We start from the raw sequence: 19,911 nt of genomic DNA, 5'->3' as shown, positions 1-19,911 counted from the left end.
CCCCCGAAAGCGGCATATGGCCTACATGGCGGGGTAAAACGGTCATACACGCATGAACAACGTGGGAGTTTCAGCCCATGAACAAAGAAGAAGAAGATAATTATCAAAAACTGTGTTCAGCATGTGGTATAATGGGAAAATCTGGTCAGCTAAGTCGGTAGAGCACGTGACTTGTGATCTTCAAAACATTCAGCACCAACATCAACATCAACATCATTCATGCTTTTCGAAAAATCATAACAGGTTTCCACTGTTGGCTTCTTTGCAAAGTCCTCGTTCGATTTCTTTTTTTGCAAATTATATTTCAATGGGATAAGAACTTTTCAACCTTCTAATCAAATTACCTTTTGACAAACAAAACTTACTAAACATTGTCTTCACACACTTTCTGTACTGTTTTTCGGAACAGCGTTTCTTTTCATTCGACGTGTTACTATCTCCACCCTTTGCAGTCCGTTTTGATTTCAAATACTCTTTCCGTCGTTGAACGCATTCAGCAGTAAACCAAGGTGTGTGTGTTTGAAATGTCTCTTCTTTATTTTTCTCTTAATAAGAAACCAACAATGGACAGGATTGTACTCTGAAAAATATGCATTCTGAGGGAAAAAGTAAGCGCTGTTTCAAAGTGTTCACAATCTGGCACGTCCAAAAATAGATGTAAGTATACCTTTAGACATTTTAAAATTACCCTCCTCCCACTACCCCATCACACCAGGGGCTTGACCGACATATAAACTCCCACGTTTTGGCTACTCTCTTCTGCGCACTCTGTTTTTACATTTAGTCAAATTTTGACTAAATGTTTTAACAGAGACTGGGAATCGAGACGAGGGTCGTGGTGTATGTGTGTATGTATGTATGTATGTATGTATGTATGTGCGTGTGTGTGTGTGTGTTGAGCGATTCAGAGAAAACTACTGGACCAATCTTCATGAAATGTCACATGAGAGTTCCTGGGTAAGATATCCCCGGGCGTATTTTTCATTTTGTCGATAAATGTCTTTGATGACGTCATATCCGGCTTTTAGTAAAACGGTTGAGGCCGAACTGTCACGCCCTAATTCTTTGACAACATTGATTGAAATTTTGATCAAGCAATGTTCGACGAAGGCCGGACTTTGGTATTGCATTTCAGATTGGAAGCTTAAAAATTAATACATGAGTTTGGTCATTAAAAATCTAATTAAAATTATTTTTTTATAAAACGATCCAAAAGCAATTTCATCTTATTTTTTGTCATTTCCTGATTCCAAAAACATGTAAATATGTTATATTTGGATTAAAAACAAGCTCTGAAAATTAAAAATATAAAAATTATGATTAAACTTAAATTTCCGAAACCGATTTAGAAACAATTTCATCGTATTCCTTGTCGGTCCCTGATTCCAAAAACCTATATAGATATGTTATGTTTTGATAAAAAAAACAAGCTCAGAAAGTTAAAAAGAATAGAGGTACATAAAAGCGCTATATTGGCTTTTTTATTTCACTGACTTTTCTACGAGCGGGGGACTGACGATGCTATACGGTCTTGGTGAAAAAATGCAGTGCGTTCAGTTTCATTCTGTGAGTTGGACAGCTTGACTAAATGTATTAATTTCGCTTCACGCGACTTGTTTGTTTTCTTGTTTTTTGTTTCTTCTTCTTTTTTTCTTCTCCCAAGGTTCTCATCCCTGCGATGGCGCACAGCACAATCTTGAGCAAAGACGCACCGAAATAGGCTCGGTCTCTTGGCTTATACCATCCAGTCTTCTTCGTTCTCCTGACCCCAACAGAGTCTCACGTGCTCCATGCTGTCCTATGACGTCAGACGGCGTCCATATAAAAGGTCGCGCCGCTAAGTCCGTGCGCTCGCGGGCCCCAACGATTCAGATAGCCAGCCGTGTAGGATAGGGTAGGATTTAAAATTTTACGTGTAGACTTATAAAAAAAGAAACTAAACTTTTAACGTTTAGATTTTGAGAGAAGACATTAGATTTTAACAAATAGCAACATTTTAGGCTACTGCGTCATCTGATTTTGAAACTAAAAGATTTTACAAAGTGCGTTCTATTCTCCAACGAAAGAAACGTACAACCTTTCTCTACTATAACTTTGCAAACGTTCGGACAAAAAGGTAAGTCAGCAATGCCTACATTTCTTTTTTCTCAAGCATGTTGCTTTATTTGTGGTGAAAGTCCGTTCCTTTTTACTTTCTTTGCTTTTTCCATAATCTTTGTATTGACCGGTCAAGGTTTTTCTCGGTGTTGTGGAAACACGAGTTTTGTTCTTTTTTCTGTTCTTCACCTTTTCTGCAGCCATATGCGAAGTATTACATCAACATGTTTAAAGTAGGTTGCTAATCTTACAATGGGTCATCTTAATCAAGGAACAACATAGGACAAATACAAGAAAACAACAATTATAAATGCTTGTGGACAGTAACACGGATAGAGAAGACTACAACAGAGTGCATGTTTTTCTTTGTTAAATCTTAAAAAATAAATGGAATTCTAACTAAAATCGATCAACACATAAATGGTATTTGTATTTTTGACCAACATGGATTTTGGAATTTGACACAGAGGAGTGCTGTTGCTTGTTTCAGTGTATAGATATGGTCGGTTGGCTGATTGGTTATTTGTTGGTTTACTGTCCCTTTAACCGTTGTGGCTATGCGGGACCGATTCAAATGTATGTCCTTTCTCAGTTTACATGCTGGTCTCCGTGTTTGAACTTATTACGTCAAACCTTGTTAATAATCTTGATCTCCTATACAAAGTCAAAAATCTTGTTCTGCGGGACGTTCCAGGGTGTATGTACATACCTAGTACATTTAAATATCCCCCAATGAGTATTTTGATTTTGTCCGCCAAGTTAATGGTTCGATGCTTCCCATTACTTAGATTGGCTGATAAAAGGTTTATATGCTTGAGAACTGACCCTGAATGTTAGATAATAATTATATGTCACGATGCCAACATTGAATAAAGTGTCAAGTTGTTTAAACCAATACATAATGACATTATTGTATGGCATACTTTTAGCAAAATCAAGATGTCACGTGTTAGCAAGGCTGTGCAACGATTGGTTGGTGGTTCCGTGCAGCTGACCAATGGCCAGAGAGCGGTCAGCACCTCAGCGCGTGCTGAGAACAGTCTCAGTATCGATCTTGACATCGGTGTCAAGGTGAGCATCTTTGTGTGTGTGTGTGTGTGTGTGTGTGTGTGTGTGTGTGTGTGTGTGTGTGCGTGTGTGTGTGTGTGTGTGTGTGTGTGTGTGCGTGTGTGTGTGTGTCCTGCGATCTTTCATGTTCTTTCCCCTTCCTTTGTCGTTGTTGTTGTTGTTGTTGTTGTTGTTGTTGTTGTTGTTGTTGTTGTTGTTGTTGTTGTTGTTGTTGTTGTTGTTGTTGGTGGTGGTGGTGTTTTTCTGTGTGTGGTTGTTGTTATCGCTTTCACAATATTTGGCTAGATGCTTCTATATAGATATAGTACATTGATCTAAAATATAATGTTTTACTGCTGGATGGAAAGAATTAATCTAAGATATATGGTTTTGATACAAATTGTATGGTAAATCTCAAAATGATGTACTCTTTTACGGCTAGATATAGTACATTGATTTAAAATGTACTGTTTTACTGCTGGATATAGTACACTGATCTAAAATATACTGTTAGATATAGTACGATGATCTAAATATACGGTGTTATTGATAGATATAGTACATTGATCCAAATTATACTGCTTTCCTGATACATGTATATATATAGCACATTGATCTAAATATACTGTTTTACAGCTAGATATAGTACATTGAACCTAAATAATGTTTTACAGGGCATCAATCCCGTTCGCCCCAAGCCATAATGCCCCAAAGTCACTTCGCCCCATTTTAATTGCCCCGACTTCGCCCCACTTCCCCCCATTTTTCTGGTGACATTTATAGCTAGATTAAGTAGATTGAACTATTCTATACTGTTCTGACAGCAATGCCCCTTCAGGGCCACAATGGAAAGTTTCACCCTGGACAGAGAAGAGTCTGGCTCTCTGTCAATTCCCGAAGCGAACGAGTCGACCGTGCAACCCTTTGATGCGGTGCCCGGACCCAAGGGCTTACCCTTCCTGGGCACGCTCCTCGACTACTTCAAGAAAGATGGCCTCAGGTTCAGCAAAATGTTCGAGGTAAGTTGTCCTGCATTGGGGCTCTGAGGCATAAGGCGGGGCAGCCAAGTTCCAAAGAGAACGTTTTTAGAGAGGGAATGGAGAAGCTTGCTCTGCGGTTTGGTCCTGTGAATATGTTCCATTTTATGGCGTGACCATCAGTACTATTGCTACAGAGCAAGGTCGTTGGAGTACGGCCCTGTGTGTCAAGGAGCGATTTGGTCCGCTGGAAATGTTCCATTTTATGAAGGCCGCAGTGGCCTAGTGGATAAGGTGCCGGCCTTCCATGCGGAAGGTCGCGGGTTCAAATCCCAGTCAGTCGCGCCTGGTGGGCTAAGGGTGGAGATTTTTCTGATCTGCCAGGTCAGGTTCTGTGCAGACGCAAGCACAAGACCAAGTGCGCACATAAAAGATCCTGTAATCCATTTCAGAGTTCGGTGGGTTATGGAAACACGAAAATACCCAGCATGCTTCCATCGAAAGTGACGTATGGCTGCCTGAATGGCGGAGTAAAAATACGTAAAAGATTGTTGGAGTTTCAGCCCATGAACAAAAAAGACGAAGTTTCATTTTATGACGTAACCGCATCAGTACCAATGCTACAGGCGTACATAGCGAGGTTCCATTCCATGGTGTAACCATTAGTACTAATGCTACAGGCGAACATAGCGAGGTTCTATTCCATGGGTAAATCATTGGTCCTAATTGCTACAGGCGTTTGTTTGTTTGTTTGCTTAACGCCCAGCCGACCACGAAGGGCCATATCAGGGCGGTGCTGCTTTGACATATAACGTGCGCCACACACAAGACAGAAGTCGCAGCACAGGCTTCATGTCTCACCCAGTCACATTAATCTGACACCGGACCAACCAGTCCTAGCACTAACCCCATAATGCCAGACGCCAGGCGGAGCAGCCACTAGATTGCCAATTTTAAAGTCTTAGGTATGACCCGGCCGGGGCCGTTCGAACCCACGACCTCCCGATCATGGGGCGGACGCCTTATCACTAGGCCAACCGTGCTACAGGCGTACAGAGCGCGGACCCTGGAGTACGGTCTTGTTTGCAAGGAGCGGTTTGGACCGATGGAGATGTTGTAGCCATTCTAACCATTACTATCAATGCTACATGCTAACTATTTCTAGCAATCCTACATGCTAACTATTTCTGGCAATATGCTACATGCTAACTAGTACTACATGCTTACATTGCTACAGACGTACAGAGCGCGGTCCCTGGAGTACGGGCCAGTGTACAAGGAGCATTTTGGTCGAGAAGAGAAAAAAAAGTTATATTTTATGACGTAACCATTAGTACCAATGCTACATGCTAACTATTGCTACATGCCAAATATTTGCCACAGGCGTACAGAGGTATGTCGTTGGAGTACGGCCCTGTGTACAAGGCGCTGTTCGGTCCAGAAGAGATTTAAACAAAAACATTATGACGTTACAATTAGTACCAATGCTACATGTTAACTACATGTATTGCTACATGCTAACTATTGCTACATGCTTACTATTGCTACAGGCGTACAGAGCGCGGTCCCTGGAGTACGGACCAGTGTACAAAGAGCGGTTCGGACCGGTGGAGATGGTGGTGATCAGCGACCCCGCGGAGTACAGCAAGGTGATGAGGGCTGAGGGCAAGTTCCCCGTGCGTCGCGAGATGGAACCCATGGCCTATGACCGCACACAGAAAGGGATGGACATGGGACTCGTCAACTCGTGAGTCACCACTTATGCTCTAGGGGGCGCGGGGTGTGGGGAGCTTTGTTCCCGTAGTTCTGTTGCTATGTCAATATTGCTTCAGAGGATCGTCCTGCTTTAATAAACCATTGACCATTATGTTCTGTAGAGAGTAGTGTGGCTATGTCAACAGGGCTTTACAGAATCGTCCTGCTTTCATAAATCTTCTTCTGTGGAGGGGCTTTGTTCCCATAGTTCTGTGGATATGTCAAAAGGGCTTTTCAGGGTCGTCCTGCTTTAATACACCAGGACATGGAGATTACATTTTATTTAACAAGATCTCATATCTTCAGTTTTATGTTAAGGACAGTATTCAAAAGACTTCACGAACTGTCATTTCTCAGATTTGAGATAACATTAAAGTTAATTTAATTTGATTTGACTTCTGAACAAGCAACGTCTATTTGTCCCACAGACAAGGCGAGGAATGGCACAGACAGCGAACAGCAGTGAGCAAGCACATGCTCCCGCTTCAAACCGTCGCACAGTTCTGCCAGCCCATGGACACTGTGGCTGAGGAGTTCACACAGAAACTGCCCCTTGCAATGGACTCTCAAGGAGAAGTGAAAGGACTGGAGCAAGAGATCTTCAAGTGGGCAATGGAATGTGAGTGCACCTGGTCTTTTTGCTTCTTTATAATAGTCGATGTTCGGAAATAACTCTGTCGGGTTTGTATGGGTTGTGAAAGAGTGAATACCCTTGCTTTTAGTGGGACAAATAATTACAGTCGTGCTCCTTGTCCACGTGTTTCCGACACAACCCTCGCTTGTGATTGGCTAGTGAATAAGTTGTTTTTTTCTTGATCGTAAACGTCATTTAATATTCCTCTTTGTATCCCTTCTCTTTATTCTTTCAGCCATTGGCACGTTCTTGTTTGACTAGAGGATTGGTTGCCTAGAGGCCAAGCTGTCATACATCACATAATATTCCTTTCTATATCCCTTCTCTTTGTTCTTTCAGCCATTGGCACGTTCTTGTTCGAAGAGAGGATTGGTTGCATGGAGACCAAGCCGTCCCAGCAGGCGCAGGACTTTATCCACCACCTGAGAAGTTACTTCAAACTGATGCAGCCCCTCATGTACAACCTGCCTATCTACAAACTCTTCCCCACCCAAAAGTGGCGCCAGTATCAGTTCCACTCGGACCGCGTCATTAAGATTGGACAGAGCTTCGTTGACAAAGTAAGCCTTCAGTTGGAACTACTATTGCAGGGAATCATAACATCCAAATTTGGCGGAGATTAGTATTACATAGTACATGTATTACATAAATCCCAAAACAGATAGACTGCTAACGGTCTTCTTCTTCTTCTTCTTCTGCGTTCGTGGGCTGAAACTCCCACGTACACTCGTGTTTTTTTGCACGAGTGGAATTTTTACGTGTATGACCGTTTTTTTCCCCGCCATTTAGGCAGCCATACGCCGTTTTCGGAGGAAGCATGCTGGGTATTTTCGTGTTTCTATAACCCACCGAACTCTGACATGGATTACAGGATCTTTTTCGTGCGCACTTGGTCTTGTGCTTGCGTGTACACACGGGGGTGTTCGGACACCGAGGAGAGTCTGCACACAAAGTTGACTCTGAGAAATAAATCTCTCGCCGAACGTGTGGACGAACTCACGCTGACAGCGGCCAACTGGATACAAATCCAGCGCGCTACCGACTGAGCTACATCCCCGCCCTAACGGTCTAAAATTCATAATTTAAAAAAAAAGAATGGTATTTAATCTAATTGATAAAAAAAAAACACGTTACATTTACTATACTTTGACCCAGTGGTCTTTTGAGTAAACAGACAGACAAACAATTATGATACAGATAATGAACTTATCTAAAAAAAATTCAAGAACTTTGCTGGCAAGATGCTGGTGAGGCAATCAAGTACATCAGTTTTATATTAAAATCTATGATAGTGCAGGGTGACCCCAACAAAATTCTACCCATTAAAATCATATTTACTCCTTAACTACTACAGCAATTAACTTTATATTTGGTGTAATTTGGCTTGACATATGGGATGATAAGGTCACACAGTTTCAAGTTTGTACGTGAAATATTCTGACTTTTATGCTCTTTCATGAAGAAAACAAAAACAAATTCGGGGATTGATGCAAAAGATCTCCGGCCCTGAGTGGTAGCCACACTAACACGAATTTAGCCCTCCAAGCGCAAGTCGGATGAGTATGGCCAATGCTCAGTGTAAAACCTCTTACTTTGGAGGCACTCTCCGAATTTGAAAAATATTCTTTAAAAAGCGTAAAAATCAAACTACTGGACCTACATACTTGAAACTTTGTGGAATTATCATCCCACATTAGGGGTTATTAGCCTTTTTAATGGGTGGCATTTTTTTTTTGGGGGGGGGGGTCACCCTGTATTACATAGACAAGGTGTTCAAAGTACTGTGTTGTGTGTACAGAAAGTGGATGCGCTGAAGAAAGGTGAGGTGGGCAACACATCTGCGTTTCTCAGCGGGCTGTTGAGCAACGACAATCTGTCTTCCCGTGACGTCACAGGCATTGCTGTCGACCTCCTGATGGCTGCTGTGGAAACGGTGAGTGGAACCTCAAAGGTCAAGCCTCTTGTGTGTGTTTCATCTATTTCTGTAGTCCCTAACTACTATTTGGCATAACTCTACCGAGCTGCCACCTGTGGTCTGATGATATACCAAAAGAGGTCCAACAGGCTGAAATACGTTGTATGTGTGCTTGTGCTTGTGTGTGTGTGTGTGTGTGTGTGTGTGTTTGAGTGTGTTGGAGACAGTGAGAGAGAGACTACAGTATTGCCACTCTTTGTTTCAGACGTCCACAGCCACCACGTGGTGCCTGTACAACCTGGCCAAGAACCCCGAAGCCCAGAGCCGTCTGGCCGCCGAGGTGAAGGCCGCTGTTCCTCAGGGAGGGGAGATCACCACAGAATCTCTGGCACAAATGCCCTATCTCAAGGCTGTGCTCAAAGAAACCTTCCGGTGAGTTGGATTTCGTTGAACTAGACATCGAACGAAGAGCTCTTATTTCATGTAAGATACTTTCTTACTTTTTCTCCTAATTTCGATGAAGGTTAAACGTTTGTTCGCAAAATCACTGGATTTTTACACTTTTCTTTTGATTTGTCAAAACTTTGAACCTTTTGTTTGACATAAGAAATTGCTATGACAGATTTTACTTTTAGCACCTCACCTAACAGATTCCAGGACTTGGCACTTCTTTGAACGTGAATGAAAAGAGCTACACACTTCATCTTGTGTGCAGAGCCTACACGATCATTTTTTTGAACGTGAATGCAAAGAGCTACACACTTCATCTTGTGTGCAGAGCCTACACGATCATTTCTTTGAACGTGAATGCAAAGAGCTACACACTTCATCTAGTGTGCAGAGCCAACACGATCATTTCTTTGAACGTGAATGCAAAGAGCTACACACTTCATCTTGTGTGCAGAGCCTATACCCAATACTGACATTCTTTGAACGTGAATGCAAAGGGCTACGCATTCTATGTTCTGCGCAGAATCTAGCCAATCACTTCTTTTAACGTGAATGCAAATTAAAGAGCTACACACTTTATATTAAAATGTGTGCAGAGTCTACCCAATCACGTATGCAACGAGTCGTATCCTGCCCTCCGACATTGAAGTGGCTGGATACAACATTCCCGCTGGAGTAAGTTTATGTGGTATTGGTGTATTGTTATCGTCTGTTGCTGTTTCAACTGGAATAAGTTTATGTGGCATTATTGTTTTTTACCAGTTTATGTGGTATAAATAGCTTTAGCCAATAAACAGCCCCACAGAAAAGATGGTAAAAGCGCACATTGCGATTTTTTGGACGATCAGTTGGTTGGTATTATTGTTTTGATTTGGCGCCTCCTTCTCTCATTCTTTTCCACCATAAGAGGAAGGGTGGGGGCAAAAGGCTCCAAAGGCTGGCTTAGCGTTTAAGTTAAGTAAACTTTCAAACGTGAGTCATGAGGGTTTTGCCTTGCTCAGTTGTCCACTAGTCCAAAGACTGAATCGGTGAGCGCTTACCGGCCTTACAGTTACCCAAACCTGTCCTTCGGAGTCTAAACGGGCTTTCAGCAACCATACCCATCTAAAACTTTGTAATAATACAATCATTACAAAAGGAAAATGCATATTCAATTTTTTTTTCAGAGCCACGTCCAGGCCAACCTGTTTGGAATGTTTCGCGATCCAGAGTTGTTCCCAGACCCAGAGAGCTTCAAGCCTAGCCGCTGGCTACGAGAAGCAAAGATGGACCCCAAGCTCAAGTCTCTCTCCAATCTTGTGTGGGGACACGGAGCACGCATGTGCATAGGTGAGATATTACAGCTGTCCCAAGTTTTTTTTCATGCGGGGATGGCTTGCGGCCAGCCTTTTGCTAAGCAAGACAGCGATAGTGATTATGAAACGGTTGGATGACTAGCTTTGCAAGAATTTAACACCATTGGTTGATACCCAAAATGTCGGCCAACGGCTATGATCATGAACAGCCAATCGGACTTGGCAGCAGTGCGGCGGCCATTTTTTTCTCCAAGGCATACTTGCCTTCTCTTGCCAAATCCTAGGGTTTCTCGCGGCGAGAATTGCCCAAGAAACACTACTTCATCGCCCCACTTGCTTGACTCGCCAATTCTCGCGTAAAAAACAACGAAGACAGAATACATTACATGAACATTTAAACGGTACAGTCTTGCTCATCAACTTTAGAATAACGCAGTAAGGAATCTTGTGCGAAATTACTTTTAACTGTTGCTTTGTCAAGAAACGATCGATTCATTCTGCAACATTGCTTTGTGTACCGAAGGTAAGCTGAACTACTGAATTGTCATTTTTGACATTTAAACGATATTGATGTCTTCTCATGTTTTCTTCATTTTTGTTCCAATCAAACAGGGATTCACATGGGTAAAATCAGTAAAGCACATGTCAGGTTTCTCTGCAGATGAGAGAAAAAGAAACCACAAAAAATGCAATGCTTTAAGGCTATTTAAGCTCCAGAGCGTGTAACCATTTTTCGTTTTATCATTAGGTTCATGGAATAGGAGGTATGCACATTTTTGTGTAGACGACAGGATTCTGAGAGAGAGAGAGAGAGAGAGAGAGAGAGAGAGAGAGAGAGAGAGAGAGAGAGAGAGAGAGAGAGAGAGAGAGAGAGAGAGAGAGAGAGAGAGAGAGACCTGACTTTGTACATGTATGTGTAAAACATTTTTTTCATATCTACACAGAGAGAGAGAGAGAGAGAGAGAGAGAGAGAGAGAGAGAGAGAGAGAGAGAGAGAGAGAGAGAGAGAGAGAGAGACCTGACTTTGTACATGTATGTGTAAAACATTTTTTTCATATCTACATTTTCTGAGAGAAAAACACCTCGATGTATACATTTATGTGCAAAGAAACGGTCTACAAAGTTGTTGTGTTTTACAAGAGCAAAACACTTAAATGTGTGCATGTATGTGTAAATGTTTTTCTTTCCATTTCCATTTCCAGGAAGAAGGATCGCTGAGCAAGAGCTTCACATTCTTCTTGCCAAGGTTGGTTTGTGTCACTGTATTGTTATCACTCAGCTGCTTGTATCATTCAGAAAGAATTCTAACAGGTGCAACTGAAAGTAACGTAAGGAAGAGAATACACAAACTACGTTCAGTGCAAAGTTCTTGTAAAAATTAAGACAACAGGATTAAACAGCTCAACATTTTCGCTCTCACAAACTTTACAGACGACCAAGAGAAGAACAAAAACTAATGAAAGCAGTAAAATATGTTTGCTATCACACACTTGACAGATAAAAGCAAAAACAAAGTAGCACTTGAAAATCTTTTCAGTTTACTCAGATCAGCCCCCCCCCCCCCTTTTTAATTTTTTTTTTTACAAAAATGTTGGGGTAAAAACGGTCATACAAGTAAAAAACGGTGATAGTTTCAGCCCATGAGAGAAGAAGAAGATGAAACAGAAATTACATTCAGGTATGTGTAAATGTACAAATGTGTAAATATGCAGACTTGATAATAATAATGGAACATTTATATATAGCGCTTCCCCACAGCTTGAAAGGAAAATAGTATATTGTGTTGCAGGTGGTTCAGAAGTTCGAGCTGTCTTACCATCATGAAGACGTGGAAGCGATCCTCAACACTGTCATCACCCCAGACCGACCTGTCCAGATCAAGTTCACTCCCAGAAATTTGTAAACAAAAAGACAAAAAAGACAAAAAGAAAGACTCATTCCTGGTCAGTAATTCGATGGACTTATTTCAGAAAAATAAATAAACAAACAAGGACCAAGCACAGTGGAGCCATCTCTATACACTGACAATGTTTCTCACTGGATAAAAGTGTTTTTTGACAATCTACGTGCAACACACCAAAGCAACAACAACAGGAAAGAAAAACATGAAGCAGCCCAACAACAACAACAACAACAACAATTACATCAACAACAATTACATCAACTACAACAAAAGAAAACAAAAACATGAAGCAGTCCGGGCGCAGACGATAACTTGACGAGGCATGAATTAACTAGACGATCTCATATTCAGACTCGGGCTCATTTGCAGTTCCTCTTTTGCATAGGTGCTCGTAACCTTCCCAATAAACGCTTTGCTATCAGTGACTGGGATACTCTCAGTAGAGCCATAATTCCAATAACAAAATACCCTGACACTAATTCTAGGCCATGACAGCAGACCAACAGTATTTTTTGCATCTGCTGGTTTGCTCTCAGATGTAAAGTTCCTCTGGTGTATTTTAAAGGTATACCTCATTTATATTAACGTAAAGTGAAATACTGTCCTCTCAGTTACAGTAACAATGATACTGTGATACAGCTAGTTCAGTGTCTGCTCCATTACAGTGACAATGATACTGTGATGCAGCTGGTTCGGTGATTGCCTCATTACAGTGACCATGATACTGTGATGCAGCCGGTTTAGCGTCTGCTCCATTACAGTGACAATGATACCGTGATACAGCTGGTTCATTGTTTGCTCCATTACAGTGACAATGATACCGTGATACAGCTGGTTCATTGTTTGCTCCATTACAATGACAATAATACCGTGATACAGCTGGTTCAGTGTCTGCTCCATTACAGTGACAATGATACCGTAATACAGCTGGTTAATTGTTTGCTCCATTACAGTGACAATAATAGCGTGATACAGCTGGTTCAGTGTCTGCTCCATTACCGTGACAACGATTCCGTGATACAGCTGGCTCAGTGTCTGCTCCATTACAGTGACAGTGATACCGTGATACAGCTGGTTCAGCATCCCCTCCATCACAGTGACAATGATACCGTGATACGGCTGGTTCAGTGTCTACTGGTGTACTGCATTACAGTGACAACGATACCGTGATACAGCTGGTTCAGTGTTTGCTCCATTACAGTGACATTGATACCGTGATACAGCTGGTTCAGTGTCTGCTCCATTACAGTGACATTGATACCGTGATACAGCTGGTTCAGTGTCTGCTCCATTACAGTGACATTGATACCGTGATACAGCTGGTTCAGTGTCTGCTCCATTACAGTGACAATGATACCGTGATGCAGCTGGTTCAGAGTCTGCTCCATTACAGTGACAATAATACCGTGATACTGTTGATTCAGTTTTGTCCATTACAGTGACAATGAAACCGTCATAGACCTGGTTCAGTGTATGATCTGAACCTAAGTTTATTCTTTAAATGTGCAAGCTGTATTGCTTTGAATTCAAGCTCGGTCTACCGTTGCTTATGGCTCTCGTAAATTGGATGGTATGAATTTCCAGATGCTTGATATTTAAAGGAAAAACATGGACATCGATTTAAGATCATTCCTAACAAGAGTGTGATGATGTATAAGTTAATGTTGGGGAAAGCACCAACCACAATTGCCTCAAGGTTGCACAATATAAAAACCCTGCAATTTCAAGAAATGAAATATTCCTATCCCAAGAATTGACCTTTTAAGATCAAGCCTGTCGACGTGCTCTGGTTTTCCTTTTGAGAATTCAGTACCTGAAATAACCAAGTCACATGCCAGTTTAAAATCATTCAAAGCAAAATTCCATGCTGTATCTCTTCCATTAGTAGCTATCATTATATAAAAGTGCCATAATACAGTTGATGCACTATTTTGCAGAAAGCACACAATCCTACACATAATTCGATCATAAATGCAATTCACTCATTGTTTTAATGTTCGATTACAAACTTGAATTCATGCAATTAATTGCAATAATATCCCATCTGAACCACCTGTTATTAACAGACGGCCAGTTTAAGTTATTGTCATCACTGTGGTTTTACAAATTAAATATATTTGGTCAGTTCTTTTGAAAAAATGGTTGTCAACAGCACGTTGCAATTGTTGGGCGTGGATCATACGGCGATGTATGTATGAATGCACTGATATCTCCTTGAACAATGAAGTTCAATCAATCAAGATCAATTCTGTGTGTGCGTGTGTGTGTGTGTGTGCACGTGCGTGCATGCTTACGTGTGTGTTGTGTGTGTCCATGCATGTGTGTGTGTGTGGATGCCTGTCTGTGTGTGCATGCGTTTGTGCATGTGTGTGTGTGTGTGTGTGTGTTTGTTTGTTTGTTCGTTCATGGGCTGAAACTCCCATGGCTTTTACGTGTATGACCGTTTTTACCCCGCCATACGCCGCTTTCGGAGGAAGCATGCTGGGTATTTTCGTGTTTCTATAACCCACCAAACTCTGACATGGATTACAGGATCTTTTTCGTGCGCACTTGGTCTTGTGCTTGCGTGTACACACGGGGGTGTTCGGACACCGAGGAGAGTCTGCACACAAAGTTGACTCTGAGAAATAAATCTCTCGCCGAACGTGGGGACGAACTCACGCTGACAGCGGCCAACTGGATACAAATCCAGCGCGCTACCGACTGAGCTACATCCCCGCCCCGTGTGTGTGTGTGTGTGTCAATGAGCACAACAATATATAAACACACAGTCAGATAAAGGTTTAAAACTTGCTGAAACTTAATTCTGTGGATTCTGAACAAACAAGTCGCTTAAAGCGATACAAAAACATTCACTCAATCTGTCGGCCTAAAAGATGAAGACAAAACACACTGGATCAGCCGTCACCAAGATTTAGTCTTGGAAAAATATGCTTACAGATCCGAATTCCATCTGGCATCTATCTATTTGCAAATTCGCAAACGACAATGTTCGGAAATAGCCCCGACAGTGTTTTCATGAGCAATGGAAGAGGTGAAATGATGCCACTGATGAGTTGAGCCAAGCGATCTATTTATAGGTCGGCTGATGAAATTCACTGCTGCTTTGGAGGGCAATCGTGGCGCGTTCCCATGTACATATTTTGACAACTAAAGGGAGTTCCAGGCATATCAAGCAGACATTGTCCAAAATGCACATTTTTAACTTTGACACCTCTATCGTGTGGCTCAACTCATCAGTTGCATTGTTTTTCCCCGACCCCCCCCCCCCCCCCCTTTTAAAGAAATCTTTTTGAATCTTCTATCGCTTGGCTCAACTCATCAGTTACATTGTTTCGCCTCATTTAAAAAAAATGGTGATGCTTCTATGGACTTCTTTTTTTGCCGCGAGTTTGTGTGTGAGTGAGACAGTAGTGAGTGAGTGTGTATCAGTTCAGGCGCAGTCACATCCAGACTCCCTTATTTTTTAAGGGAGGGAGAACTTGAGCCCCTGTCAGTCACTCCAGTACACGCGTTCGGAATGCACGATAAGGCGTGTGCTTGATACGGTTAGTTAAACACTTCCCTCAGCCTTTGGGAACTGGACACTGAGAGCCGAAGGCGCAGCTCCTGTGCCCAGTCCATAAAACAAGAGGCACATACAATACACGCACAGGGGTAGAGGAGACGAAATAGGTGAACAAGAATAATCAGATATGTAATAGTTTTACTGCATTATAACAAACATTTAGTGTTAATGCTGCTACATTTAAATTAAAGCCATGGTTTTTTTTAAGGTGTGACGTCATTTTCTGTGTTTGTTTTTGTATCCGGGGTTGTAAGAATTTACATGACAAATACAGAAATGTGATCATGCAGCCGAGTTGCAATGATACATGCAACACAGATTCCAGGCAGTTCGAGTTCATCATTGTCTGCTGTTGGTCTTTGAGCAGTCGCTGTTATTCAGAATAGTCCGGCGCCTGTGGGTGGACATGAATTGCGAAAGCTGTTCCGAGAAGGGTTTAAAAATATTTATCAATTTTAAAAGGAATATAAAAAGGGAAAACATCAATCTACATACAAGTAAAGGCTGTAGTTATCTGTCTGTCGTGAAAAAGGTCAATGTATTCAATGTTTTCCTTACACACTGGGTGTAAATGAGAAATCATACATCTCAGCAACTTTTCAGTAAATCACGGCGATACATGCAGATACACACACGAAATCAGCAGCAGCATGAACGGAAAGCCGAATTTCGAAGTTATAATTGAAAACAATGAGAGGTTGAAAGGAATGAGCTCTGTCTTAAAGAAATAATTATAGACTGCTCAGTTATTTTGCTTTCGTTGGTAAACATTTTCACACACGACAAAACTAAATCCAAGATTTGTGTGTGTGTGTGTGTGTGTGTGTGTGTGTGTGTGTGTGTGTGTGTGTGTGTGTGTGTGTGTCTGTTATTGCTGAGCATAAGTCATAATGATTCAAAAAGTTCAGAAAGCCTGCACTTGGTCAGATATGTATCTTTCAGCTGAGTAAACTTTGTTCAGTCTTTCTGTGCTCGAAGTAAAAACAAGTCGCGTAAGGCGAAACTACTACATTTAGTCAAGCTGTGGAACTCACAGAATGAAACTGAACGCACTGCATTTTTTCACAATGACCGTAGTCCGCCGCTTGTGCATAACGGAGTTAAACTGACGAGCCTGTTCAGCGCGGTAGTGGTTTCGCTGTGCTGCATAGCACGCTTTTCTGTATCTCTCTTCGTATTAACTTTCTGAGCGTGTTTTTAATCCAAAAAAATCATATCTATATGTTTTTGGAATCAGGAACCGACAAGGAATAAGTTGAAATTGTTTTTAAATCGATTTCGGATATTTAATTTTGATCATAATTTTTATATTTTCAATTTTCAGAGCTTGTTTTTAAATCCACATATAACATATTTATTAGTTTTTGTAATCAGGAAATGATGTAGAATAAGATGAACGTAAATGTGGATCGTTTTATATTAAAAAAAAAATTATTACAATTTTCAGATATTTAATGACCAAAGTCATCAATTAATTTTTAAGCCACCAAGCGGAAATGCAATACCGAAGTCCGGCCTTCGTCAAAGATTGCTTGGCCAAAATTTCAATCAATTTGATTGAAAAATGAGGGTGTGACAGTGCCGCCTCAACTTTTACAAAAAAAGGAAAAAACGTCCCGGGATATTCCCAGGAACTCTCATGTCAAATTTCATAAAGATCGGTCCAGTAGTTTGGTATGAATCGCTCTACACACACACACACGCACAGACAGACAGACACACACACACACACACACACATACACACACACATACACCACGACCCTCGTTAAAACATTTAGTCAAACCTTGACCAAATGTAAAACAAGTCGCGTAAGGCGAAAATACAACATTTAGTCAAGCTGTCGAACTCACAGAATGAACCTGAACGCAATACAATTTTTCAGTAAGACCGTATACTCGGGTAGCATCGTGAGTCCACCGCTCGTGGCAAAGGCAGTGAAATTGACAAGAAGAGCGGGGTAGTAGTTGCGCTGAGAAGGATAGCACGCTTTTCTGTACCTCTCTTCGTTTTAGCTTTCTGAGCGTGTTTTTAATCCAAACATATCATATCTATATGTTTTTGGAATCAGGAACCGACAAGGAATAAGATGAAAGTGTTTTAAAATTGATTTCGAAAAATTAATTTTGATCATAATTTTTATATTTTTAATTTTCAGAGCTTGTTTTTAATCCAAATATAACATATTTATATGTTTTTGGAATCAGAAAATGATGAAAAATAAGATGAACGTAAATTTGGATCGTTTTAATTTGTTTTAATTTTTTTTAACAATTTTCAGATTTTTAATGACCAAAGTCCGGCCTTCGTCGAAGATTGCTTGGCCAAAATGTCAATCAATTTGATTGAAAAATGAGGGTGTGACAGTGCCGCCTCAACTTTTACAAAAAGCCGGATATGACGTCATCAAAGGTATTTATCGAAAAAAAGAAAAACATATCCGGGGATATCATTCCCAGGAACTCTCATGTAAAATTCCATAAAGATCGGTCCAGTAGTTTGGTCTGAATCGCTCTACACACACACACACACACACGCACAGACAGACAGACAAACACACGCACACACACACAGACACACATATACACACACACACCACGACCCTCGTCTCGATTCCCCCTCTATGTTAAAACGGGCCTGGTTTGAGCAGTGACACAGGGAAATCTGTACATCAAACCTCTGCAAAATAACACACTGGGACCGAAGCGGTGGTGGAGCTTAATTGATACCGACATGGTTGCTGCACAAACGGTGTCACAAAGATGTGAGTAGCATATTTGTGGTGTGACACAAAGATGTGAGTAGCATAATTATTTGTGGTGTGAAACCACGTCGTGTTTTTAACCTCCCTAAATATTGAAGTGCGATGCGTAGGTGACCGGAGAGGCGTTATCACGGGTTTTGTGCGTTGCACGAGAAAACCATAGTTTGACATGAGTTGTGTTTATGAGAAATGTAGCTGGTCTGGGTTTAATATCGTCACAACGCTCAACATTTTCAACCAGTGAGGTTGTCAGCGTGTGTCAAGTTTGTCAGGGACAAACTCTCTTTCAAGAGACGGGTCTCTTAAGGTAAATGATTTACTATGTTGTATATTATTGAAGTTGGAATACATAGCTGGAATGTAAAGGTTAGTGTATACAAAGTGCACTAAATTCTAGTGTGAAGTTCTGAGAGAATTCTTGTTGTGATTGTATTATGGTTTTCGTTGGTAAATTCTTGAGCATAATTGCTGTTACGCATTTATGTTATGTTTAAGACGGTGATGCTATGTAGGGCAGTGTTATTCATAGATTAAGTATAGCGTGGATATTGAATGTGGACGGAATGTGAATGTAGAATGAACGAGAATGTATGAGATGATACATGAACGTTTTGGGAAGAAGATATGGGTTAAGAGAATGTGTATTAAGACTTGGGTTAATTCTTTAGGAGTTTCCATGAGGAGTTTCCATGGCGTGGACAAGGGAGGGACCTTACACGGGAGAATGCGGGGCGATGGTGGGGGAAGAGACCACATCGGCGCAGATGGCTAAGACGGCGGAGTCTCCATCGTTACCGGTCGCAGAGGCGACGGTTTATTTCGCTAATGGCGGAAATGTTTCTCGGGGAGAAACGTGAAAGGTGTGTGTTGGCACCTATAAGGAAAGTTTCTGGGAATTCATCATCTACGGGATTCAGCGGCACAAGGTGGTGTAAATGACGACATGCAGTGAGCCGTGATACGAACTCGTGAGTGTCGGTCAGCACTTTATCTTGTGCGTAAATCTATCTTTGAGAGAGTATCTTTATACTGTGTATTTACATGCATTGGGTGAGTGCTCTAGGTGTGTGTGTGTACTGTGTGTTCGAGAAGTTGATTCGTATTGATGTATTTGAAGTGAAGAATTGTGTTATATTTTGGTGAGGAAATAATAAGTCTGCATCCTCCCAAAATTCTGTGTTTGGAGTGTTTTGGTGTGAAGAGTGAAGAGTCAGAGTAATTGGATAGGGCAGAACACGTTTTCAGAAAAGATCCTTTATTTCACACTACAATCCACTTCATGACAAACGGCCAGCTAAGCCACTCCTCGTAATGGCACGTGCGAACACTGCGATGGCGCGTGCTGTGACTGCGCCTGAACTGGTATGTGTTGACCAGAAAATATCTTATTTCTCATGCCTGTCACAAGGGGGAGCTCTGCAAGTGGTTTAATGCTAGGTGACCAAGTGGAGGGGTGGCCTTACCCCATGAAGAAGATCCTAGAACTCCAACAGATTTAAAAATGAT

General features: G+C 41.4%; 1 protein-coding gene across 1 annotated transcript; it reads left to right on the top strand.

Annotated features, from left to right (window-relative positions):
- The first annotated feature begins 1,842 nt into the window (after positions 1 to 1,842).
- On the top strand, positions 1,843 to 14,961 carry LOC138967315 (cytochrome P450 10-like). Its single transcript, XM_070339848.1, has 12 exons — positions 1,843 to 2,116; positions 3,027 to 3,168; positions 3,969 to 4,163; positions 5,672 to 5,868; positions 6,305 to 6,495; positions 6,850 to 7,070; positions 8,309 to 8,443; positions 8,691 to 8,857; positions 9,472 to 9,550; positions 10,042 to 10,204; positions 11,373 to 11,416; positions 11,960 to 14,961. The coding sequence occupies exons 2-12, from the start codon at positions 3,037 to 3,039 to the stop codon at positions 12,071 to 12,073; spliced, it is 1,638 nt and encodes a 545-aa protein (XP_070195949.1). The 5' UTR covers positions 1,843 to 2,116; positions 3,027 to 3,036; the 3' UTR covers positions 12,074 to 14,961.
- The last annotated feature ends 4,950 nt before the right edge of the window (positions 14,962 to 19,911 follow it).

This window comes from Littorina saxatilis, linkage group LG5, assembly GCF_037325665.1.
Source record: "Littorina saxatilis isolate snail1 linkage group LG5, US_GU_Lsax_2.0, whole genome shotgun sequence".
Classification (NCBI taxonomy): domain Eukaryota; kingdom Metazoa; phylum Mollusca; class Gastropoda; order Littorinimorpha; family Littorinidae; genus Littorina; species Littorina saxatilis.
The sequence above is the reverse complement of the archived record's forward strand: the minus strand, read 5'-3'. Positions and strand labels throughout refer to the sequence as shown.